Source organism: Dendrobates tinctorius, unplaced genomic scaffold (genome assembly GCF_039654945.1).
Source record: "Dendrobates tinctorius isolate UK_male_01 unplaced genomic scaffold, ASM3965494v1 ptg000070l, whole genome shotgun sequence".
In the NCBI taxonomy this organism is placed as follows: Eukaryota; Metazoa; Chordata; class Amphibia; order Anura; family Dendrobatidae; genus Dendrobates; species Dendrobates tinctorius.
This window is the reverse complement of record NW_027361738.1, coordinates 84,012,740-84,035,340: the sequence shown is the minus strand read 5'-3', so window position 1 is coordinate 84,035,340 and position 22,601 is coordinate 84,012,740. Positions and strand designations below refer to the sequence as shown.

General features: G+C 39.8%; 1 protein-coding gene across 1 annotated transcript in view; it reads right to left on the bottom strand.

Moving 5' to 3' along the window:
* The window catches only part of COL1A2 (collagen type I alpha 2 chain), a 28,216-nt gene extending 16,472 nt beyond the window's left edge, over positions 1-11,744 (bottom strand). The window contains exons 1-13 of the mRNA XM_073582058.1: positions 11,526-11,744; positions 7,940-7,975; positions 6,027-6,119; positions 5,883-5,936; positions 5,541-5,585; positions 3,875-3,928; positions 3,734-3,787; positions 3,591-3,644; positions 3,086-3,139; positions 2,374-2,427; positions 1,609-1,653; positions 972-1,025; positions 225-269 (exon numbers count right to left, since the gene is read on the bottom strand). Of these exons, the coding sequence (XP_073438159.1) occupies positions 225-269; positions 972-1,025; positions 1,609-1,653; positions 2,374-2,427; positions 3,086-3,139; positions 3,591-3,644; positions 3,734-3,787; positions 3,875-3,928; positions 5,541-5,585; positions 5,883-5,936; positions 6,027-6,119; positions 7,940-7,975; positions 11,526-11,612 (729 nt within the window). The 5' untranslated portion in view covers positions 11,613-11,744. The remainder of the gene's footprint in view (positions 1-224; positions 270-971; positions 1,026-1,608; positions 1,654-2,373; positions 2,428-3,085; positions 3,140-3,590; positions 3,645-3,733; positions 3,788-3,874; positions 3,929-5,540; positions 5,586-5,882; positions 5,937-6,026; positions 6,120-7,939; positions 7,976-11,525) is intronic.
* Between the last annotated feature and the right edge of the window lie 10,857 nt (positions 11,745-22,601).

Here is a 22,601-nt window from a genome sequence, read left to right as displayed (position 1 = left end):
GCCTAATAACTAATAGAATTAAAAAAAATATTAGCCCGTTTTATTGTTTATTCATTAATCCTAACTCAATTGGAATTTTTACATTTTTTTAATTTTTTTTTGCTGTATATTAATATAAATATTTTTTATATATTAGGGCATAACCCTAAAATGCCACACATAATGTGACACGTCTCCACTATTACTCATTAGCAAAGACATTTAAAAATCCATGTCATACTTACAGCGGGTCCGACTGGGCCACTGCTACCGTCACTTCCGCGGGCACCCTGTCAAAAAAAAAAAGAGTAAGATTTTAAGGAAAGTAGCAAATTGTGTGTATGCATTGAAGCTTCATCCATCACATGGTACATAGGTGTTCCTTCCATCACGGGTCATGTGACTGCCATGGGGCCCCTATGCAGAAGGGGCCCGACTTACAAGTGAGAATAAAACAGGCCACAGGATGATGCCACCCGTCTTGCTTACAAAAGTGAATCATATGCTCTGAATATTAGGACATGATGGCAAGTGCCACCTACAGCCCCACTTTGGGTTCTTTGCTGTACCACTACCACTGGTACCAATATTAATATGATGCCAGATGATCTGTCGTTACTAACAGGCCTGGATTGTTTGGGACTGTTCCAAATTTTCAAAAACAATTCTGGAAAATTTTGGCAAAAGAGGTTGGGTTTAGGTAAGCCCTGCCCAAAAATCGGTGTTCTTTGGGGGGGGCGGACTTAAACTTTATGGGGAGGAGGCAAGGCAGGGGTCAGGGGGGAGGAGCAAACACTCCCTTCGTCCGCCAAATGTCAATATACCTGTGACATAAAGTCATAAAATCTGGTCTTGAAATGTAATGCTTTTATAGAAGGCGATTAGTAATAATAACACAACTTATTCTAATATTTTAGAATATGTATCATCTTCTGTTAATTACTACGATTTAATTATTTCATTGATCGCTGGCGAGGTATCCATTTACTTACAGCGGGGCCGGAGGCTCCAATACGACCTCTCTCACCAGGGAGACCACGAGAACCCTTTAATATGATACAGGGGAAAAAAAATAACGAAACACGTTATTGTATAAAATGTAATCTAATTTGGAAATATAGTAAAATGTAAAGAAAAAAACAATATAGAATTATCTTATTATCAGACATTATATAATAAGACATTACTAGCTTATTAGTATATTACTAAGTATAACTAAAACGGTTACATAATTAAAATAAGTAGTTAAAATATGGACTAAATATAAAATGTAAAAAAGGTAAAAAATATAACAATATAGCAAGAAATTAAAATAATAATGCAATCTAATAAAATCAATATAGTAAAGAGACAAAATATTAAAAATAATAATAGTTAAGAAAATAACATTATCATAATACAGTAGAACAATAAAACATACTAATAATAATATCAACATGGTGATATAAAAATATTAATACAAATGAAAAAATAGTGAAAAATAGTGAAAAATAGCATTATAATACAGTAAATGAAATATAATAATAGCAAATAATTGTAATAATAGCAAATAATAACAGAAAATATTATTATTAATAATAATAATAATAGTAGCAAAAACTATATGAAAGTAAAACATGTAATACTTACAGCCTGACCTGGGGATCCATTTTCACCATTAGCACCATTCTCACCCTATAGGGAAAAATAAATATAAACATAAAATGTAATAACCTGTACTGATGTGAGTTTAGTGTAGTCGTAGTCAGGCCCTTCCCCCATACTATCTGTTACTGTGACATCACTTCCTGCCTTCCTGGAGTGACAGCTGATTTCTAAAGCACCTTAGGGAACAATTTTATTAAAATAAATCTGTTTTCATCCAAATACAGAGCTGACCTGCAATACCAAAGTGTTTAGCGTTAAGCTGCAATACCAGACACAACCTGTGAAGAAGGGGTGGCACTTATTTTAATGCAGCCATTATTTTGCTAATCTTGTACAGTTGTATAATTTAGGTTACACAGATCCTCATACAATGTCATTCAGGACTTCACCCTAACTGGATTAACTAAGGGTACCAACACTGAGAAGTGAATTAACCATCCACCATATTGATCTGTATTGTACGAATCTGACTTTTGGAAATGCTGAATTGTCATTTAACAATAATTCCACCTTTAATGAATAACACCCATATTATATAATTGTTTATACTTTTTTTTTTACCTTTTTATTGCAGCAGGTCACGGTCCCTTTTACTCGATTACATTTCGATTCTAATATTTTTTTTGTTTTTTCTACTTCACATGTCATAAAATATACTCTTCCCACTAATTATATAACTTCATATTTGGGTAGAGATTGCTATTAAATGTAAGGCCGGGTGTCTTTGTTGATCACGAGAATAGATACCTTGATACCAGGGGCACCAGAAACTCCCTTCTGTCCATCGCTGCCAGTGTGTCCCTGAAATAAATCAAAAAGGGTCAATTTATCCATCTGTCAAGCCAAAAATATCTCACCCAATTACCGATAATTGGTAGATTGTAGCCCTGTATGCCGAGCATGGAACAGGTTATGGTGAGGGCAAACGGGGAAACGTCCCGCAGCCACTAGCACTTGTAGAGACTCGGCAGCACAAAAAGTTTATCCTGATCTCAGCTTGTGATCACGATCGGCCAAAAGCGATCCCACCCAATCCCCAATACATATGCCCAAACTTGTGCCAAATTACTGCCAAGCACTTCTGGGGATGGCTATGCCCTCTGAACACAAGAGGGTGTAAAAATTCAACATGGCCGCTCTTCTCTCCCAAGGCCCTTGGGGAGAGTAGGGAGGTCCCATCATAAACATTATATAGTCAACATTAGTAGATTTGGTTGACCTAAGTCTAATATGTATGGTGGACCTTGGTGCTACCTACACTAGCACCAATGTGGCCAACATCATAGGTCAGTGAAATCATACAGAACAGACTATTTTCCACTCTTCCAAAAATGTGGAGGAGCCCCCCCACCCAAACTTTTGACCATAGTGCTCCATCATCATGCTCTATACTGCAAAATGGAAGTGAGATCAGTCATGTAGACTTGTGTGGCCACCATAAAATAAGTATAATACTTACTCTAATGCCTTTGAATCCAGGGAGACCATTAGTTCCTGGGAAGCCACGGGTACCCTAAAAGATTATAATAGGCACATTATTGGATATACAAACTGAGATCTACATGAGCATGTGACACAAACCTTGTTTCAATCATCTAGATATTTTATTTCAGGCTTAGGGCTTTCATGAATATCTGGATTGGAGGGTTGAATCTAATGAGCAATTTCAAGGCTCGGAGAACCTCCACCATTTTTCCCATACTGGCTCCATTCAGAAGTACAAATGGACTATTTAATGATTCACACCATGTATGATGGGTGGATACATGGTGGGTTCCACAAAGCCAACTGTGATGGCCAAGATAGTTATGGATGAATAATACACCCCTAAAACTTTGCAAGTCCATCTGAAATTTCAGTATTGGTTGAGGTTACTCTTCAGGAAGCCCTCGATTCTGTAAATTTTAGGGATAAATATCTAACACTTACACAGAAGACAAAATCACTAACACATGATCTCATACCTGACCACCGACTATGCCTCTCTCCCCAGGTCTTCCAGGTTTGCCGGAGTGACCCTGAAAATGCCAAGCATGGTTTTCGTCAACACAAGTAAATAGTAATATATAATAACTTGGCATCTCACACCTTCGGCCTTAGCACTTACATCTTCACCAGGTTTTCCAGGGGGGCCAGCAGGGCCTCTGGAGCCTAAGGGACCCTAAAGATATGAAAATTATGTGATGTTAATGGGAGCATTCTTTTCTAACTACACAATGTGAAAATGTTATTATTAAGAGGAACTTACAGTCTGACCGGGTTCACCAGGCTCTCCTGCCAGTCCTTGGAAACCTTGAGATCCCTACAGAAGCACCAAAAAGATGAGAAAGGTCATGAATAATAGATACGAGCATCTCTCCTGTTCTGCAAACCATCAGTAAATGAATCCCCTGCATAGCAAGTATAGATTGTCCCTTACGTTCCTTCTTTAAGAACTGTTATCCCCTAACTCAAAAGCTCATCACTCACCCCATGATTACTATGTAGTTGTCTACTATATGTACCCTACATTACTTGATCCTCATACAACAGCTTCATCGCCGTTATCTCAGACATATAAGACATGATCTGTAAGTTTTATCACCTATTTCTCAAACTTTTGTCTTTAATTTCTATTCTTCCTGATGTATAGCACCCCTATCTAAGAGCTCCATCAATCTCATGTACAGCTTAACTACTCTATACAAAATCTAGACAACCCTTACTGCCAGAGCTTTACTAACCTCATCCAAAAGTTCCATTACCTTTATTGTACAGCTTTTTTTTTTTACCTTTATCCAATGGCTGCATTACCCTTGGTCATTGTACTTGGTTATGAACCTTACTACCTGAACCAAAAGCCACACTACAACACACTTTCCCAAGACAACACACTTACCTAACTTTAGCCAAATACTACACAACGCTTGCTCCAGATCTTTAATGTCCTTATCCAAAATTTCTATCACCCTTACTCCAGAGCCTTAATCCCCTTATCCAAAATTTCTATCACCCTTACTCTAGAGCTTTTATCCCCTTATCCAAAATTTCTATCACCCTTACTCCAGAGCTTTATTACCTTTATCCAAAATTTCCATCACCCTTAGTCCAGAGCTCTACCACCCTAACCTTATCGAAGAATAGCATCACCCTTATGCCAGAACTTTGCTACCCTTATTGAAAAGTTGCATCACCAGTACTGTAGAGTATTTTCACCCTTATCCGATGGCTGCATTCCCTTTACTCTAGAGTTTTACTACCCTTACCGAAAAGGTAGATCACCATTACGCTTGAGCTTTACAATTCTATACAAAATCTACAGTACAACACACTTACCTAATAGCGCTACTAACCTAATAAAAAATCTACATCACCCCTACCCCAGAGCTTTTTGCCCTTATTCGAATCCTGTGCCACCCGTACCCCAGAATTTTGCTACCCTTATCCAAAAGTTGAATCACCTTCACTCTTGAGCTTTTTGACCCTTATCCAATGGCTGCATTACCCTTACCCCAAGGCTTTCTTTTCTACCTTCTTCAATAGCTAAATCACCACCAACCACAGAGCTTTATTACCCTGTTCAAAGCTTAACCTCAAAGCTTCATTACCCTTATCCAAATTCGACATCACCCTTATCCCTGAGATCCACCTCCATAATCTCAATCACCCTTACCCCAGAGATTTTCTCTTTTACCATAAGGCTTCTTCGCTTTTTTCCCTATCCAATATCTCTAAATCACTGATAGTTTACATCTTCATCTTCCCTATTCCCGTTATTGAAGTTATCTCCTATTGTTCCAGCACTGCAATATTCCTGATCATAAAGATACATCATCATTTTCTGAGTTTCCCATTATTTTTCCATACAAAACCTACCTTAGTCATTATTATCAAAAGATTAACAGATATGGTCCATTAGATAGTGAAATACTTACAGGTGATCCGCTGGGTCCTGGAGGGCCTCTTGGTCCCATGATACCCTTTAAAAAAAATAAAATGTGATTTGCTATTAGCAACTCGTTAGAAACATCTGATCTATTTTTTGTTTGTTTAGCATTTATAGTTCTCCGAGCTATCCATATGTCTAAATATGAGCTCAATCAAGTCAACGTCATGGGTGTAGCACCCACCAACCCAAAGGTTGCCATGCTAAATTGATAGGGTTGTATGTCCATCTTCATTCGCCTTGAACGAGTATCACCAGCTACATCTATATGGCCAGATAATACCCAGAACAGGACTTACAAGCACTATTTTGCAATGTGGATGGTTCTCACCTGTGGGCCAGGTTCACCGCCAGCTTTGGAAGCGTCATATTGAGCTGCAAAATTCTACAAGAGAGTAAAACACAATTTCTGTCAAAATTTTCAATTTTTCATTTTTAAAATTCTTTTTTTTTGTCTATAAGCTTAATGTCTTACTCCGCCAAGTCCAGGGGGTCCAGGTAAGCCTGGGAGTCCGGGTAAGCCTGGGAGTCCGTCTTCGCCATCTTTGCCTGGTCGTCCTGGGAGGCCCTAGAAAAAAACAATGTGGGAATCTTACTACTAAGTTGTGTTAATCTGTACCAAAACACAACAATCTCGCATATTTATCAGCATTTTTTACACTCAAAACTTAGTCGGATATGAAAGAGTTGAGTGATAAACCCAAGAGGTTACACCAAAAGCTGTCTCTAAGTATAGGACTAAAATTGGGGGAAAGATGGACCAACATTCAGCCATGGGCAAGGGGAGTTGTGGTGATAACCATGGGCCAACCTGTTAGGCCAACAGATGACCTAGACCTACACAGTGAATCAACCATCAGTTGTTTAGGTTTGCATTGGGTCTAATTGGCGGTGTAGGCCTATAAGGTAGGGCTAATTATACTCAGCATTGACAATACATGACCTTTGTACGGCACTTGCCTTGTCAACTTGGTTTTCAAGCCTGGATCTTAGAGAACGTTCATCATGGAGGTCTGGTGTCTACACACATGTCCATATGGTCTACATGGACTCCCAATAAGACAGTCTCAACCTGAAGACTAACATTGACTCATAGAGTTTATTACAAAATTTAGGCATTCCCTACGGTCACCTTGTCCTAAAGCCGGCATCTTAGGGGACGTTCTTCATGAACGGCTGCTGTCTACACGCATTTACAGTACATATGGACTATATGGAAGTGTACAAATGTACCCAAGCTATGAATATAGGCTATTCATGTAGCTCAGCTACAGTTTTAAGACCTGCGAATAGGCCATGAGGTCCATACAGAGCAGTCCCAACTTACAGACTAAAGTTGACTCAGACATTATAGTACAAAGTTTAGGCAATCACTGTGTCAAGCCTGGAACTTGGAGGTTGTTCGTCATTGAGGTCTGGTGTCTACACACACATCCATATGGATTATATGAAAGTCTACACGAGTTGCTGGCCTATGCGTATAGACCACCATATAGTCCTTATAAAGCAGTCCAATCCTGAAGCCTAAAGTTGTCCCATAGAGTTTATTGTGAAGTTTAGACATTCCCCATGTCAACCTTGTCCTAGAGCCTGGATCTTGGAGGATGTTCTCCATGTAGGTCTGGTGTCCATTTGGACTATATAGAATGATTAATATAGTACAGTCTTGACCTGTAGGCTAAAGTTAACCCAGGGGCTACAGTACAGAGTATAGGCACTCTCCATGAATGGCGGCAACTACCATTACAATATATAAAGCATAATTCAACTGTTAACATAATAAAAAGAGAAAATAGATCGTCAATATACCTTCACGCTTATACATCTATATGGAAAGTTTATCTCAGTGGTCTATAATCATTTGCTCTCCAGATGCTAGGAAACTAGAACTCCCTTCATTCAGAGCATTCTAGGAGTTGCAGTTACCCATCTGGTAGATAACTGTTTTATAGCATTATTACTGTGACCAACAGTAGGAATTAATTCACATTTGTTTGTGTGATATTTGTTAGTAAAATACATGGAAAAGACTCACATGTACTACTGACAAACACACTAAGTGGGTAAAAAAAAAAGTCACGAAAAATAACTATTTGTAACTTATTTTTTTTTTAAAAGACAAAATTCCCAAAAATTTCTAAAAAAAAATTGTACAAAAATAACCTGAGAATTAAAATAACAAGGAAAGAAAAAATTCGGAAGAAGTTGACTCTACAGTTTTTTTTTACAAAAAAGTTGACTGCTATAATTTAAACTTTTTTTTTTAAAATTGAATAATGTAAATATTGAATATTAAATAGTAAATATTTACTATCACAACCTCAATATTTACTATCACAACTGAAATCGCTGGAAGGTTAAGAATCCTTCAGTGGATTTGCTCCTTACCTGCTCTCCTCTTGGGCCTCTATCTCCTCTTGAGCCCTGCAGATAAGAACAGGCGTGAACAAGACATCATACTGAGGAATCACAACCGTCTGCAGCAGCAAAAGACCAGAGGAAGCTGAACGATGCCATAGGCAGCCATTGAATGCTTAAATATTGCCCTCTTTTTGGGCTAAGACCAGCTAATATCTGAGGTCAGACCTACAACACTCAAAGCCATTATCACAGCACTTCATATAAATATATGCATGATTTTCTGTAACCCAGCGATGGATACAGATGTAGCAGAGCTGAGCTTGTCAAGCATTGCAGAGCTGATAATCAGTAGAGCTCCTTGCAGCGTTCTACCTGTCGATTTGCATAGGACTGCAATAGAGCTTTTTACAATGTGCAACGATACAGCTGCATAGAGTTACATCAGTATAAAAGTTAAACCCAACTCTGCTGCATACAAACTATTTACATTGTATCCAGAATGTCAATCAAAGCGAAATCTTCTTCATTTCTTTCAATCAATCCTGAAACAGCCTCTGGCCCTGTTATATTACCAAGGGCTGCCTCGACCTGTCGGCACCTGTCACCGGAGGCAGCACATTCCACAAAATTCAGACTAGCTGACTCTAAGCTTATATATATATATATATATATATATATATATAGAAATGTAGCAGAGCTGTATTTGTTATTTAATACTTTGCACTATTTTAGCCTAAGACAGCAGGTATCACCTGAAGTCCTATGGGAGTGCATTATGATAAGATAATGCAGTCCTATGTAAAATCTACTTATCACAATACGATTTTGGCAAAATGACAAATTCAGCTCTGTTACATCAGTATCCATTGATATTGCAATGCAAATATCACAAGACATAGAAAAGTCCTGACCCCTTGAACCTAAAAACAATAGAAAGGTAAAAACAACAACAACAAAAAAGAGTAAAAAAATGGCAAAAAAATTTGCAAAAAACCCCCAAATACAAAACAGAAATACTAGTAAAATGTTTGCACCCGCCACCAATACATTCCAGGACCACAGATGGTTTCTGTTAGTTTTATGACTCTTCCTTATGACAAATCACTTGATCCCATGGTAACTAACAACAGGATGCAAGCAACGAATCAAATGGATTTCCAACAAAATGTTTCCAAGATAGAAAAAAAAAATGATTCCAAAAAAAGTTGCAAATTTGTATCCGCACCTGAGCTCATCCATAGTAAAAGTGCAGAGTCCAATGGAAAAAAAAAAACACAAAAAATCCATCAAAATGTTATTAGCTGAAATCCCAAAATTCTACATCGGAGTTATAGGGACTGTGCCATGTTGCCCCCTATATGAGTGAGACTCACAGGTAAAGCCAACCCACCCAGGAGATCTGGGTGGGCTCATTCTGGCCAACATGTCGGTCACCAATGAAGTACCCAACACCGGGCTCGCAGATCGTGGATAGCCCTCCCCATTGGGCTAATGTAAGCAAATATACAAGGACACATGGGACATAGAATAGGAACAGAAGAATGTACTGACCTGGTCTGTGCGGGAGACGGGCAGAGAAGACGGAAAAAAGGGGGAGGAAAAAAAATAAAATAGAATTAATATTTAAATAAACTTTATTTTAAAACATAAAAGTAATAAAAGAATGATCAAACTAAATGGAAACTGGATTTTAATAATAAAATAAATAATAATAATAAATAATAATAATAATAATAACAATAATAATAAAAAATAAATAATATTAATGATACATAAAATTACAATAATATTAATAAATAGAAATTGAAGACACAATAATAAAATAGTGATGAATAGAACAAATATAATAAAACAATAAAAGTTGTAGAACTAATAGAATGAAGTAGTGAGATATAATATTGCCATTTAAAAATGCTAATATTTAGGTGATAATGTATAATAGTATAATGATACATTTTTAATAATATTGCTATAAAAGTAAAATAAGAGTCAAAGCATAATTATAAGATTGTAAAGGAAATTATGAAAAAAGTAATAATAATGATATTAATAATAACCCAATTAATAACTATTTTTACAATGTCTCGGATATAACTAAATATTATATTTATAGGAACCCAAGCCTCTAGTCTAACATCTATTTTAGCACTACAAAGCCCAGCATGGCGTACACTGTCAGGGGAGGTTCCTCCTCATCAGTCTAGGCCATTTCTGGGGTGTTACCTCTGTCAGGGGAAGGGGAGAATAGCTATAATTTTGGCCTCATCACCTATAGAATTTTTTTGTTTTTTGCTCTCAGGACAAATCATAAGGGGGAAATTAATTCTGCAAATTCTGCTACACAGTAAAATATGTTATGACTATACGTGGTCTGTAGATATATCAGCACTGTAGACTCAAGTCATGTCTAATCTACTTGGAATAGGGGTGCAATGAACCAATGAAACCCCTGAAACTTAGGCTACACCATATAGATATAGCAGAGCTTAGTTCGTATCTGAACATTCATGCAAGTTCATAGTTACCTAGTTACTTGCAAATGTATGTAAAGCCATAACACGTCATGCAATTAAAATAAATTGTGCCAAATGACAAACTCAGCTCTTGCTAGATCTGCACCTATTCTTCTAAAGCAAAGGGTGCTGTGCTATTGCAGAATAACCACTAGAGGACGCAGGTATTCTCAGCTCTATGGCCACAGTGCATTCCTAAGGGAACCAGTCTGTACTTGGAGATGCCTGGAAGCAGCTGTGGGAAAAGTCAGAGATCATGTGCATTAACTCTTCACCTGCCTAGTGCTGTTTGAGCAATGCAAGGCTATAGACTGTAAGTGTCATGCTACAGGTTCCAGCAGAGCTGTCCATTTCACATAGGATGTACTGCAAGAACTCCTGAACAACTGATTTGTTCTGCATCCATCTTTCAATATTAAGCCGTGTTCACACGTTCAGTATTTGGTCGGTATTTGTGTATTTATGAGTCAACATCAGGAGAGGAACAATCAGTGGAAAAGTATCAGAAATACATCACCACCACTTCATCACCAGAATGATATTTTGGTGTAAATTCTAGAATAATCTATAAGGTTAGCGCTCAGGCTTGCCCTGAAATAGCAGACAGGGAATTTTCCTGGGTGATGTAATGTCTGTTTTATGTAACATTGATGTTATATGGAGACAAGGAAAGTCTTAAAAAAGGATTAATGTAGAAAAATCAGCTATGTGCATTACACATCTTGGCCACTAGATGGCGGAGTCGTGCAGGCTTAGTTCCTGGCAGACAATACAGTACAACGCCCAGGACTCCCAGATGTGCAAAGTACCAAAAACTTTTGTTCTATCCATCCCTGAACTCCTACACAAATAACATGAAGCCATGCGGAATTATATCTCCTTGTATTCCCCTTTTTCAAATGCCTTAAATATATCACAGGTCATGACAGTCCCTTTAAGCCCATTCTTGGATCTTGGCCTTATCTGAAGACATGAAACATCTGTAGCAGAGCACAATGTCAGTCCCAACCTACACTATTAAGGAGACATTCATAAAAGTTCCAAGAAAGTAAAGGATATCCAGCTAGAAGCTATGCCCCAGCACTATCAGCAGACAATACTGGAGGGAGACACTTACTTTGACATGTTACTAGGTATAGGGTCACTGCAAGCAGCAGCAAAGTCCGTAAATCCACAAAGCTGAGCATGGCTAGTGGCGGCCAGTCATGCAGACTCCTTGTGAGAAGGTGGCACTGCTTAGGTCCTGGGGGTTCCTGGCATGCAGTGTTGTTGAGTTACTCCAAACTTTGCAGAAAGCTGCCTTGATGCTAAGATAATAATGCCTGGTCCTCCCCATATATACGGCAGGAGGTTCCCTCTGCTGAGAGTCATCAGGAGCCTGCAGGCCAATGAGGAGGAGGCTGAGCCTCACCATCTCCAGCCTTCTCCCCCACTTTTGGCAGCAACAAAGGAGAGGTGGTGACGAAGGCAATTCTGTTGTTAAATTAGTTCCATTCTTTTGAGGACGTGGACAGTTTAAAAAGATTTCAACTTCTTTTTTTTTTTTTTTACTTGAAATTGCAGGTTGTGTCTTCTTTAGCAGAACCATTGAGGAGACGGTGAGGTCTCCTGGTGGCATCAGGTGGCAAGTTCTCTCTTACTGATCACTACAAGGGATCTTATGTCCCGATAGAACTGCAAGATGGATCCCTGGTGGCATCAGATGCCAAGTTCTCAACTACTGATCGCTACAAGGGATCTTATGCTGAGATAGAACTGCAGGATGGATCCCTGGTGGTATCAGGTGGCAAGTTCTCAGCTACTAATCACTACAAGGGATCTTATGCTGAGATAGAACTACAGGATGGATCCTTGGTGGTATCAGGTGGCAAGTTCTCACCAACTGATCACAACAAGGCATCTCATACCCTGATAGAACTGGAGGATGGATCCCTGGTGGCATCAGATGCCAAGTTCTCGCCTACTGATCGCTATAAGGGATCTTATACCCTGATAGAACTGCAGGATGGACCCCTGGTGGCATCAGGTGGCAAGTCCTCAGCTACTAATCATTCACTACAAGGGATCTTATGCTGAGATAGAACTACAGGATGGATCCTTGGTGGTATCAGGTGGTAAATCCTAACCTACTGATCACAACAAGGGGTATCATACCCTGATAGAACTGCAGGATGGATCCCTGGTGGTATCAGGTGGCAAGTTCTCACCTACTGATCACAACAAGGGATCTTATATCCTGATAGAACTGCAGGATGGATCCCTGGTGCATCAGATGGCAAGTTCTCACCTACTGATGACAAGAGATCTTATGCTCTGATAGCACTGCAAGTTGTGTGTTTTCCAGGGATGGATCCATGGTGGCATCTGATAGGATCAGGCGTGGACACCGACAGAAGAGCGCCCCTATGAAAAAAGAGTATATGGGCCCTGTGTAGTCCAATAACTGTGGCAGAAAATGCTTTTGAGGTAGAAATGGCCCTCTTATCTCTTGGACCCCTGTGTGGCTACACCAATGATATGTTCACCTCAGGGTAGAAGGTCCTTATTTGAGGGATCATTAAATGGACACAAGCACCACAGAAAAGATGGCTTGGGATAGAGGCACAACGATAACTATGATAGTACATGGTCCGTATATGATCACCTTATGATTGCTACCAGAGGCGGCTTTTATCTTCTCCACCAACGGGGTTACGGAGTTTTTGGTGGCATCATGTACAAGGTCAAGATATGGACACCAATTTAAAAAGCAAAGTTTGCATCTTTTCTTTCAGTGAAGAGATAGTTTCTGGTGGTGTCAGGTAGAGGGTCTTTATCTGGTCACCTAATGATAACTATTAGGTACAGGCTCTGTTTTTTTCACCAACTGAGAAGGTGGCAAATAGAGATTCCTTGTCTGGTCACCAAATGAACTGTGTATTCACAACACAGAAGATGGCACAACATAAAGGTCATAGACCAGGGGGTCAACTATTGATGCTTTAATGTATAGGCTGTGTCTTATTTCACCATTGAGAAGGTGACCTAACCGGTCACACAATAATAACTACCATGTAGCAGAAGGTGGAGCAGTAGTAGTGGTCAAAAGACCTTATCTGGTAGTCTTCTGATCACTATAGGGGTCTGTAAGTGAACACTACAACCTGTCAGATTATGTCTTCATCACCAGGTGTATGGATGTTTGTTGGCATCAAGTACAAGGTCAATATCTGGTCATCAACTTAAAGAACCAAGGTTGTAACTTTACCTGATGCCACCAGAACCCATCTCTTCGGTGAAGGTAGAGGGTCTGTACAACTACTAGGCTACAGACTGCGTCTTATTAACCACTGAGATAGGGGCATAAGCCAGGGGTTCCTTATCTGGTCTCCTACTGATCGGTATAAGGTATAGGCTGTGTCTTCTTTCACCACTGAGAACGTGCCATAACTTATGGCTTTATGATAACTACTTAGGTACAAGATGTGTATTATCCACCACTGTAAGGATGGCACTATGTAGAGGGTCCTTATCTGGTCGTCTTCTCATCACTAAGTGATCAGTACAGAACGGCAGCCTTTGCCTTCAACACAACCTAGAGTTTAGATTTTGGTGGCATCATGACTATCAAAATATGGTCACCTACTGATCACTATAAAGGTCTTTATGGGATTACCATAAGGGTAGAGCTGAGCTGTGTCTTCACCACTGAGAAATTGGCATAGCGTAGAGGGAACTCTAAGGAGTCACTAATCAGGACAGGACAGATCTCGGGGGTGAGGGGGGGTATCAAGTGGAAAGTCCTTAGTCACCTACTAAATACTGCAAGTGTGTTTAAGTTGTTACTCTAAGTGTACAGGAGGAGACCCCACCTCTAAGTAGATGGCATACGGTAGAGGGTGCTTATCTTGTCACCTTTTGACCACTAGAAGGGATCATTAAAAGGGTCTATTTTGAATCTTCTGCTCCACCGAGGAGATGGTTTCCTGGTGGTATAACTAGAAGGTCCATATCTGGTCACCTGATGACTAGAGATGAGCGACTTTGCCTTTTTTAGGGTCGAGTCGGGTTTCATGAAACCCGACTTTCTCAAAAGTTGAGTCGAACGAAATCGTCCGACTATCGGGAAAAGTTATGGGTCCAACTGAAACATGAAACACAATGCAAGTCAACGGAGAAGCAAAGTCGGCAGGGAGTGGAGGACAGTAAACACACCTACATGCCGGACGGCTTTTTTTAAAGTGCACAAAATCTCTCTCCAGACGCTGCACATGTCATCTCGTTGCCCACATTGTACGTCCTTGCTCAGTGGCTGAGAAAACTCACGTGCAGGCATTCTGGGAAATCCAACTTTGGCGCTCGTTTTGCCGACCGCATGGCCGCCTTCACGCTATGGTAGGGTTTCAGTCGGCGAAACCCGACTTTGCCATAAGTCGGCGACTTATGAATCTCGCCGACCTGTTTCGCTCAACTCTACTGATGACCACCAGAAGGGTCACAAAGTGATCAGTAAAAGGGGGGCAGCAGAGTCTTCTCTATCATCTCTGAGATGGGTTCATCAGTGATACGAGGTAGAGGGTCCTTACTAATGGCCACTACAAGGGTGGCATCACGGTGGCATGCCGAGGTGGCGTCAGGTAGGTCATCTAGTCAGTAGCGGATCATAAGTTGTCAGTACTTGGGTACAGACTGTCCTCCCCACCACAGAAGGAATGGATTCCTGGTGGCATCAGTTATCTGGTTCCCAACAAGGATCTTAAAGGGGATACTCATGAGTAGAGGCTTTGTCTTCTCTACTGAGGAGGTGAAGACCTGGTGGCATTAGGAGGAGATCCTCATGTAATCACTATTCTGATGCCCCATTACAGCTACCGCCACTTCTTTACCCATATACTCTGAATCCGAAGAAGATATTCATCCTTTCTTTGTTGGACATGTTGGGTGTTGTAGTCCCACATCTCAATCGATGGAGCGGGTGTGTTTCTTTAAGAACTGTAAGGAGTGGAGTAGGTTACATTCTTTGGGGTTGGTGAAGCTTCTGCTTTATTTTATGACTCCATAAGGCCTCAGGACCAGCCCCGATGATGGGGAGGATAAGCAGAGCCTGAACTTGGCTGCTGAGACAAAGTTTTCCAGCTTGATGATGTGTTAGATTGTTTAACCATTTATTGTCCTGTGGGGGCAGGGATGGAGGTAGTGAGAAGGGTCTGAGCTCTGCTAGAACTTCTCCTTCCTACACAACTGATAGGAAACATGTGTCTTGTTGTGTTAAAGATACAGGTTGCAGGGTCCCACCCCCGACTCCATCCCCCAACTAGGTCATATTTTCCAGACTTCAACCAGTTTCTAATGAGACTTCAGGATGGTATATAGAGAATCAGAAAATATACAGTATATACACAAGCGATGCTTATCCTTCATGGAGCCAGAGGGTCAGTGGTGGTAGTAGAACTACTAGTACCAGCATGTACTGTAATGCAAAGATCTTGCTATGACTACAAATCCCAACTCAGGGGGACTACAAATCCCAGCTTAACTTACCGGAGGTTAAATACATGCCCACTTGTAACATCGATATAGCTCTTCGAACATCAGGGGAACTACAGATCCCAGCATAACTTCCAATAGGTTAACTCCATAACTACTTGTAGCATCAATATAGTTCTGTAAACATAAGAGGGACTACAGAACCCAGCATAACTACACCCACTTGTGCCATAATAAATGTAGCTCTGAGAACCCCTGGGGGGACTGCAAATCCCACCATACGCTTCCAGACAGTGTATATATGCCGTTATTTCAGTTATATGAGGGTAAAATACATTTGACTCTCCAAAGCCTGTGGCACTACCAATCCCAGCAAATCCTCCCAGGCAAATGCTGCCTGGGTACTCACATACTCGCAGAATCACTCTTTTGCTCAGGGTCAGTTACATTTAGGGCTCGTTCACACTGGCGAGAGAATCGGAAGCTATATGCAAAGATCCTGGGCTCAAACTCTGCTGCGAGAGAATTGGATCACAGGTGTGAAGATGGAGAACTTAATCTCTCCATTTTCTTCATTGTGTGAGTCGGCGTCTATCGGACTGCACTCAGGTGACATCCGAGTGCAGGCCGATGTTTAGCACGCAACCATAGACTTGTACGGGTACGCGCCATCCGATATACACTACCAATCAAAGGGCAACAACGGCACGAGAAAATAAACGCCTATTGTCACTGCCACATAGAATAAAACTGGAGTGAGTGCTATCTAATAAAACATCAGATAGCCCTCGTCCAAGTAATACGCTGGCTACTCGCCATTGTTTGCGGACCCTAAGGATATGTGCCCACAGAATATTTTTTTAGCAACTTTCCGAATCTTTCGCAAAAACTCAAAACTCCTCTAAAACTTGGAGTTTCTGCTCAGTTCTTGCACCAAAACTCTGCAAAACCACTACATGGAAAGTTTGACTTTTTGTTATCCGTCACTAACAGGTAATGAAAATTGCCCTTGGTATTACTCATTTGTAGGACTACAAGTCTCAGCATTTGCATGATTTCAGGCTGTAGTGAACGGTTATGAATGAACTTGCTGCTTCTCAAGAATGTCTCCATGAAGATCATCATTCCTTAATGTGACAGCGAGGGGAGGACTAAGGATTATGAAGATGGAAGATCAAGACTCTCCCTGCAGCTAAAAAGCATATTCTCTGTCACACACATTCCTGTCCAGACAGCCTGGCCTGCAGGAACTCGTCCCAACCTCCCCCTGTAGCATCCCTGCTCCTAGGACATGGCCACAGCCTGGATATGGCTCCTCACTTCTTGCTGAGCTTTGCAGAAATATCTTCTCTGATACTTAGCACGTAGAAAATGAAAAAAGAATATCCTAGAAAATGTAATAAAAAATTATCACCAGGCGACAAAGCAAATCGGCCATGTACCTGGATGCAGAAGACCCCAGATTACCCCAACCGGGCAACAAAGTGTTGAATTTTCTATAGCATTCCACTATTTTTTCCACCTGTGGCATTAGCAAATTACACCAAGCCAAACATAAAATGTGTATAATTTGGTTATTTTGAACACAATGTTTTTTTTTTTTATATGTGACACTGGGAGAAAACAAAGAGTACTGCCCCTACCAAACAAAATTACTATTACAGCACCTGTAATACTGCCCCCTATGTTTAAGAATATAACTACTATAATACTGCTCCTATGTACAAGAATATAACTACTATAATACTGCTCCTCTGTACAAGAATATAACTACTATAATACTGTCCCTATGTACAAGAATATAACTACTATAATACTGCCCCCCTATGTACAAGAATATAACTACTATAATACTGCCCCCCTATGTACAAGAATATAACTACTATAATACTGCCCCTATGTACAAGAATATAACTACTATAATACTGCTCCTTATGTACAAGAATATAACTACTATAATACTGCCCCTATGTACAAGAATATAACTACTATAATACTGCCCCTATGTACAAGAATATAACTACTATAACACTGCCCCTATGTACAAGAATATAACTACTATAATACTGCCCCTATGTACAAGAATATAACTACTATAATACTGCTCCTATGTACAAGAATGTAACTACTATAATACTCCCCTATGTACAAGAATATAACTACTATAATACTGCTCCTATGTACAAGAATATAGCTACTATAATACTGCCTCCTATGCACAAGAATATAACTACTATAATACTGTCCCTATGTACAAGAATATAACTACTATAATACTTCCCCCCTATGTACAAGAATATAACTACTATAATACTGCCCCTATGTACAAGAATATAACTACTATAATACTGCTCCCTATGTACAAGAATATAACTACTATAATACTGCCCCTATGTACAAGAATATAACTACTATAATACTGCCCCTATGTACAAGAATATAACTACTATAATACTGCCCCTATGTACAAGAATATAACTACTATAATACTGCCCCTATGTACAGGAATATAACTACTATAATACTGCTCCTATGTACAAGAATGTAACTACTATAATACTCCCCTATGTACAAGAATATAACTACTATAATACTGCTCCTATGTACAAGAATATAGCTACTATAATACTGCCTCCTATGTACAAGAATATAACTACTATAAGACTGCCCCTATGTACAAGAATATAACTACTATAATACTGCCAAATGTACAAGAATATAACAACTATAATACTGCTCCTATGTACAAGAATATAACTACTATAATACTGCTCCTATGTACGAGAATATCACTACTATAATACTGCTCCCATGTACAAGAATATAACTACTATAATACTGCTCCCATTGTAGAAGAATATAACTACTATAATACTGCCCCTATGTACAAGAATATCACTACTATAATACTGCTCCCATGTACAAGAATATAACTACTATAATACTGCTCCCTGTGTAGAAGAATATAACTACTACAATACTGCCCCTATGTACAAGAATATAACTACTATAATACTGCTCCTATGTACAAGAATATAACTACTATAATACTGCTCCCATGTACAAGAATATAACTACTATAATAATGCTCCTATGTACAAGAATATAACTACTATAATGCTGCCCCTATGTACAAGAATATAACTACTATAATACTGTCCCTATGTATAAGAATATAACTACTATAATACTGCCCCCTATGTACAAGACTATGACTGCTATAATACTGCCCCTATGTACAAGAATATAACTGCTATAATACTGCCCCTATGTACAAGAATATGACTACTATAATACTGCCCCTATGTGCAAGAATATAATTACTATAATACTGCTCCCTATGTAGAAGAATATAACTACTATAATACTGCTCCTATGTACAAGAATATGACTACTATAATAAAGCTCCCTATGTAGAAAAATATAACTACTATAATACTGCTCCTATGTACAAGAATATAACTACTATAATACTGCCCCTATGTACAAGAATATAACTACTATAATACTGCCCCCTATGTACAAGAATATAACTACTATAATACTGCTCCCTATGTAGAAGAATATAACTACTATAATATTGCTCCTATGTACAAGAATCTAACTACTATAATACTGCTCCTATGTACAAGAATATAACTACTATATTGCTGCCCCTATGTACAAGAATATAACCACTATAATACTGTCCCTATGTATAAGAATATAACTACTATAATAGTGCCCCCTATGTAGAAGAATATAACTACTATAATACTGTCCCTATGTACAAGAATATAACTACTATAATACTGACTGCCCCTATGTAGAAGAATATAACTACTATAATACTGCTCCTATGTACAAGAATATAACTACTATAATACTGCTCCCATGTACAAGAATATAACTACTATAATACTTCCCCTATGTACAAGAATATAACTACTATAATACTGCTCCCATGTACAAGAATATAACTACTATAATACTGCCCCTATGTACAAGAATATAACTACTATAATACTGCCCCCTATGTACAAGAATATAACTACTATAATACTGTCCCAATGTACAAGAATATAACTACTATAATTCTGCCCCCTGTTGTGAGCTCATTTTCTCGTTCGCCTTTGATGTCCGATGAACTCCCACTGCTGGTGAAAGGAGGTGGTGAAACTGATTTTGATGGGAGAAACCTGTCACCTGAACAGGTGGATTGCGATTGGACATCTGGAATCTCTGAGTGGATATAAGGTAGCCGACGCCCTGTAGGTTTGCTGGTGATTTCTCTGCTCTGAGCTCTGGCCTCCAGTTAAGTTCCTGTCTTCTAAAGCTAAGTTTTGTTCTGTTATTGTTCCATGAGATTTTGTCTGATTTTCTTAGTTTTGTGTTCTGCCAGCCCCGGCTGGGGCTCTGCTGAATTTCCATTTTTGTCCCTGATCGGTTAAATCTCTTTTGCTCTGTCTTCAGAATATATCGGAGTGCTGATATAGGGATTTTGAAGTCTTGTGACTTCAGGGCCGTTTTTCCTATCAGACGTGTTGGGACATTTTTGGTAGGGTTTTTGCGGATTGCAGCCAGCATCTTTTCTGTCCTTTCCTATCTAGTTAGTTGGGCCCCATCGTTTGCTCTGCCTGTCTTTCTGTCTGTGTTTGTGTCTTCATCTGTTTTCACCGACAATACATGTTGGGAGCTGTCTATTGCTTTGTTGTCTGCTCTGGGGCAGTTTAGATTTCCCCTTTCTTTCTTTAGGCTTATTTAGTTCTCCGGCTGTGAAGAGGCGTCTTGGACCACCGTAGGAACTCTCCACGGCTACTGTTAGTTGTTGTGAATAGGATCAGGGGTCTGCAATCCGCTAGCTACCAACCTCTCCGGTTTTCGGGACTTAGCTTGCATTTTTGTTTTTTCCTCCTCCGGTGACTGATTCATAACAGAATCACCAGCCATACCACAGAATCTAGGGAACTCAATAGCAGGAAAGAATTGTAAAAAAAAAGGGAAAAACGTGTCAGAATTTTTTATTTTTTTTTAATGTATATTTTTTCCTCTTTCTCTGGGGCCGTAGGAGGAATTTTTTCTTAATGGAGATTAAGCAATTGTCTGATCGTATGGAGCAGATCGCTGCTGAAGTGCAGGGAATTTCTGCCTATCTTGCTCATTCACATGCTGCTGAACTCCTGATGTGTTTTTTGGGGATCGGTCTAAATTTTTGAATTTTAAGAATAATTGTAAATTATTTCTTGCCTTGAAGCCTAGGTCATCGGGGAGCTCTGCGCAGCAGGTTAAAATTGTCATCTCTTTGCTGCTCGGCGATCCCCAGGATTGGGCGTTTTCTTTGACACCTGATCATCCTACTCTAACTAATGTGGACGCATTTTTTCAAGCCTTGGGGTTGTTGTATGACGAAATGCTATTGATCAAGCTGAAAAAGCCCTGTTGGCATTGAGCCAGGGTCAGGATTCTGCAGAGTTGTACTGTCAAAAATTCCAAAAGTGGGTGGTCCTTACTACCTGGAATGATGGTGCCTTTCGGAGGGGTTTGTCAGAAACCGTAAAAGATACTATGGTGGGATTTCCTGTTCCCTCTGGTCTTGACGATTCTATGTCATTAGCCATTCAGGTTGATCGGCGTTTACGTGAACGTAAAATTACACGAGAAATGTTGCTACCTGTTGAACAAATGTCTGAACCTATGCAATGTGAGAGAGCTTTGTCTAGGGCGCAACGTCAGGAGTTCAGAAGGCCTAATAAGCTGTGTTTTTTCTGTGGAGATGCCTCTCATAATATTTCTGTCTGCCCTAAATGAGAGAAACGTTTTGCACACACATTTGCTGTGGGTGGTGTACAACCTAAGTTTCTTCTGGCAATTACTCTGATCTGCTCCCTGTCCACATTTTCCGCTAAGGCTTTTGTGGATTCAGGAGCGGCTCTGAACCTGATGGACTTGGATTTTGCTAAACGTTATGGGTTTCCTATGACACCTCTGCGGACGCCTATCCCTTTGAGGGGTATTGATGCTACACCTTTGGCGAAAAATAAACCTCAGTTTTGGACCCAGGTGGTAATGCGGGTCGCCCCAGACCATCAAGAAAATTGCAGATTTTTGGTGTTGCATAATTTGCATGATACCATTGTTCTGGGGTTTCCCTGGTTGCAAATCCATAATCCAGTTTTGGATTGGAAATCTGTGTCTGTGGTGAGTTGGGGTTGTCGGTGTGCTCTTAGTGACACTCCTGTTTTCTCCACCTCTCCCCAGTCGCATGATGTTCCTGACTATTTGGCTGATTTTTATGATGTATTTAGTGAGAATAAGTCTGCGTCTTTGCCTCCTCATAGGAGTTATGACTGTGCAATTGAGCTGAGCCCTGGGTGTAAATTTCCCAAGGGTCGACTTTTCAATTTATCTGTACCCGAGCATGAGGCTATGCGATCTTATATTAAGGAGTCGTTGGAGAAGGGTCACATTAGACCATCCTCTTCACCCTTGGGTGCTGGGTTTTTTTTCGTGGCCAAGAAAGATAGTTCATTAAGGCCTTGTATTGACTATCGTTCCCTCAACAAAATTACTGTTAAATATCAGTATCCGTTACCCCTGATTTCTGATCTATTCTCCAGAGTTAAAGGTGCTTGCTGGTTTACCAAGCTTCACCTCAGATGGCGTATAATCTTATTCGCATTAAGCATGGGGATGAATGGAAGACGGCGTTTAATACTCTGGAGGGACATTTT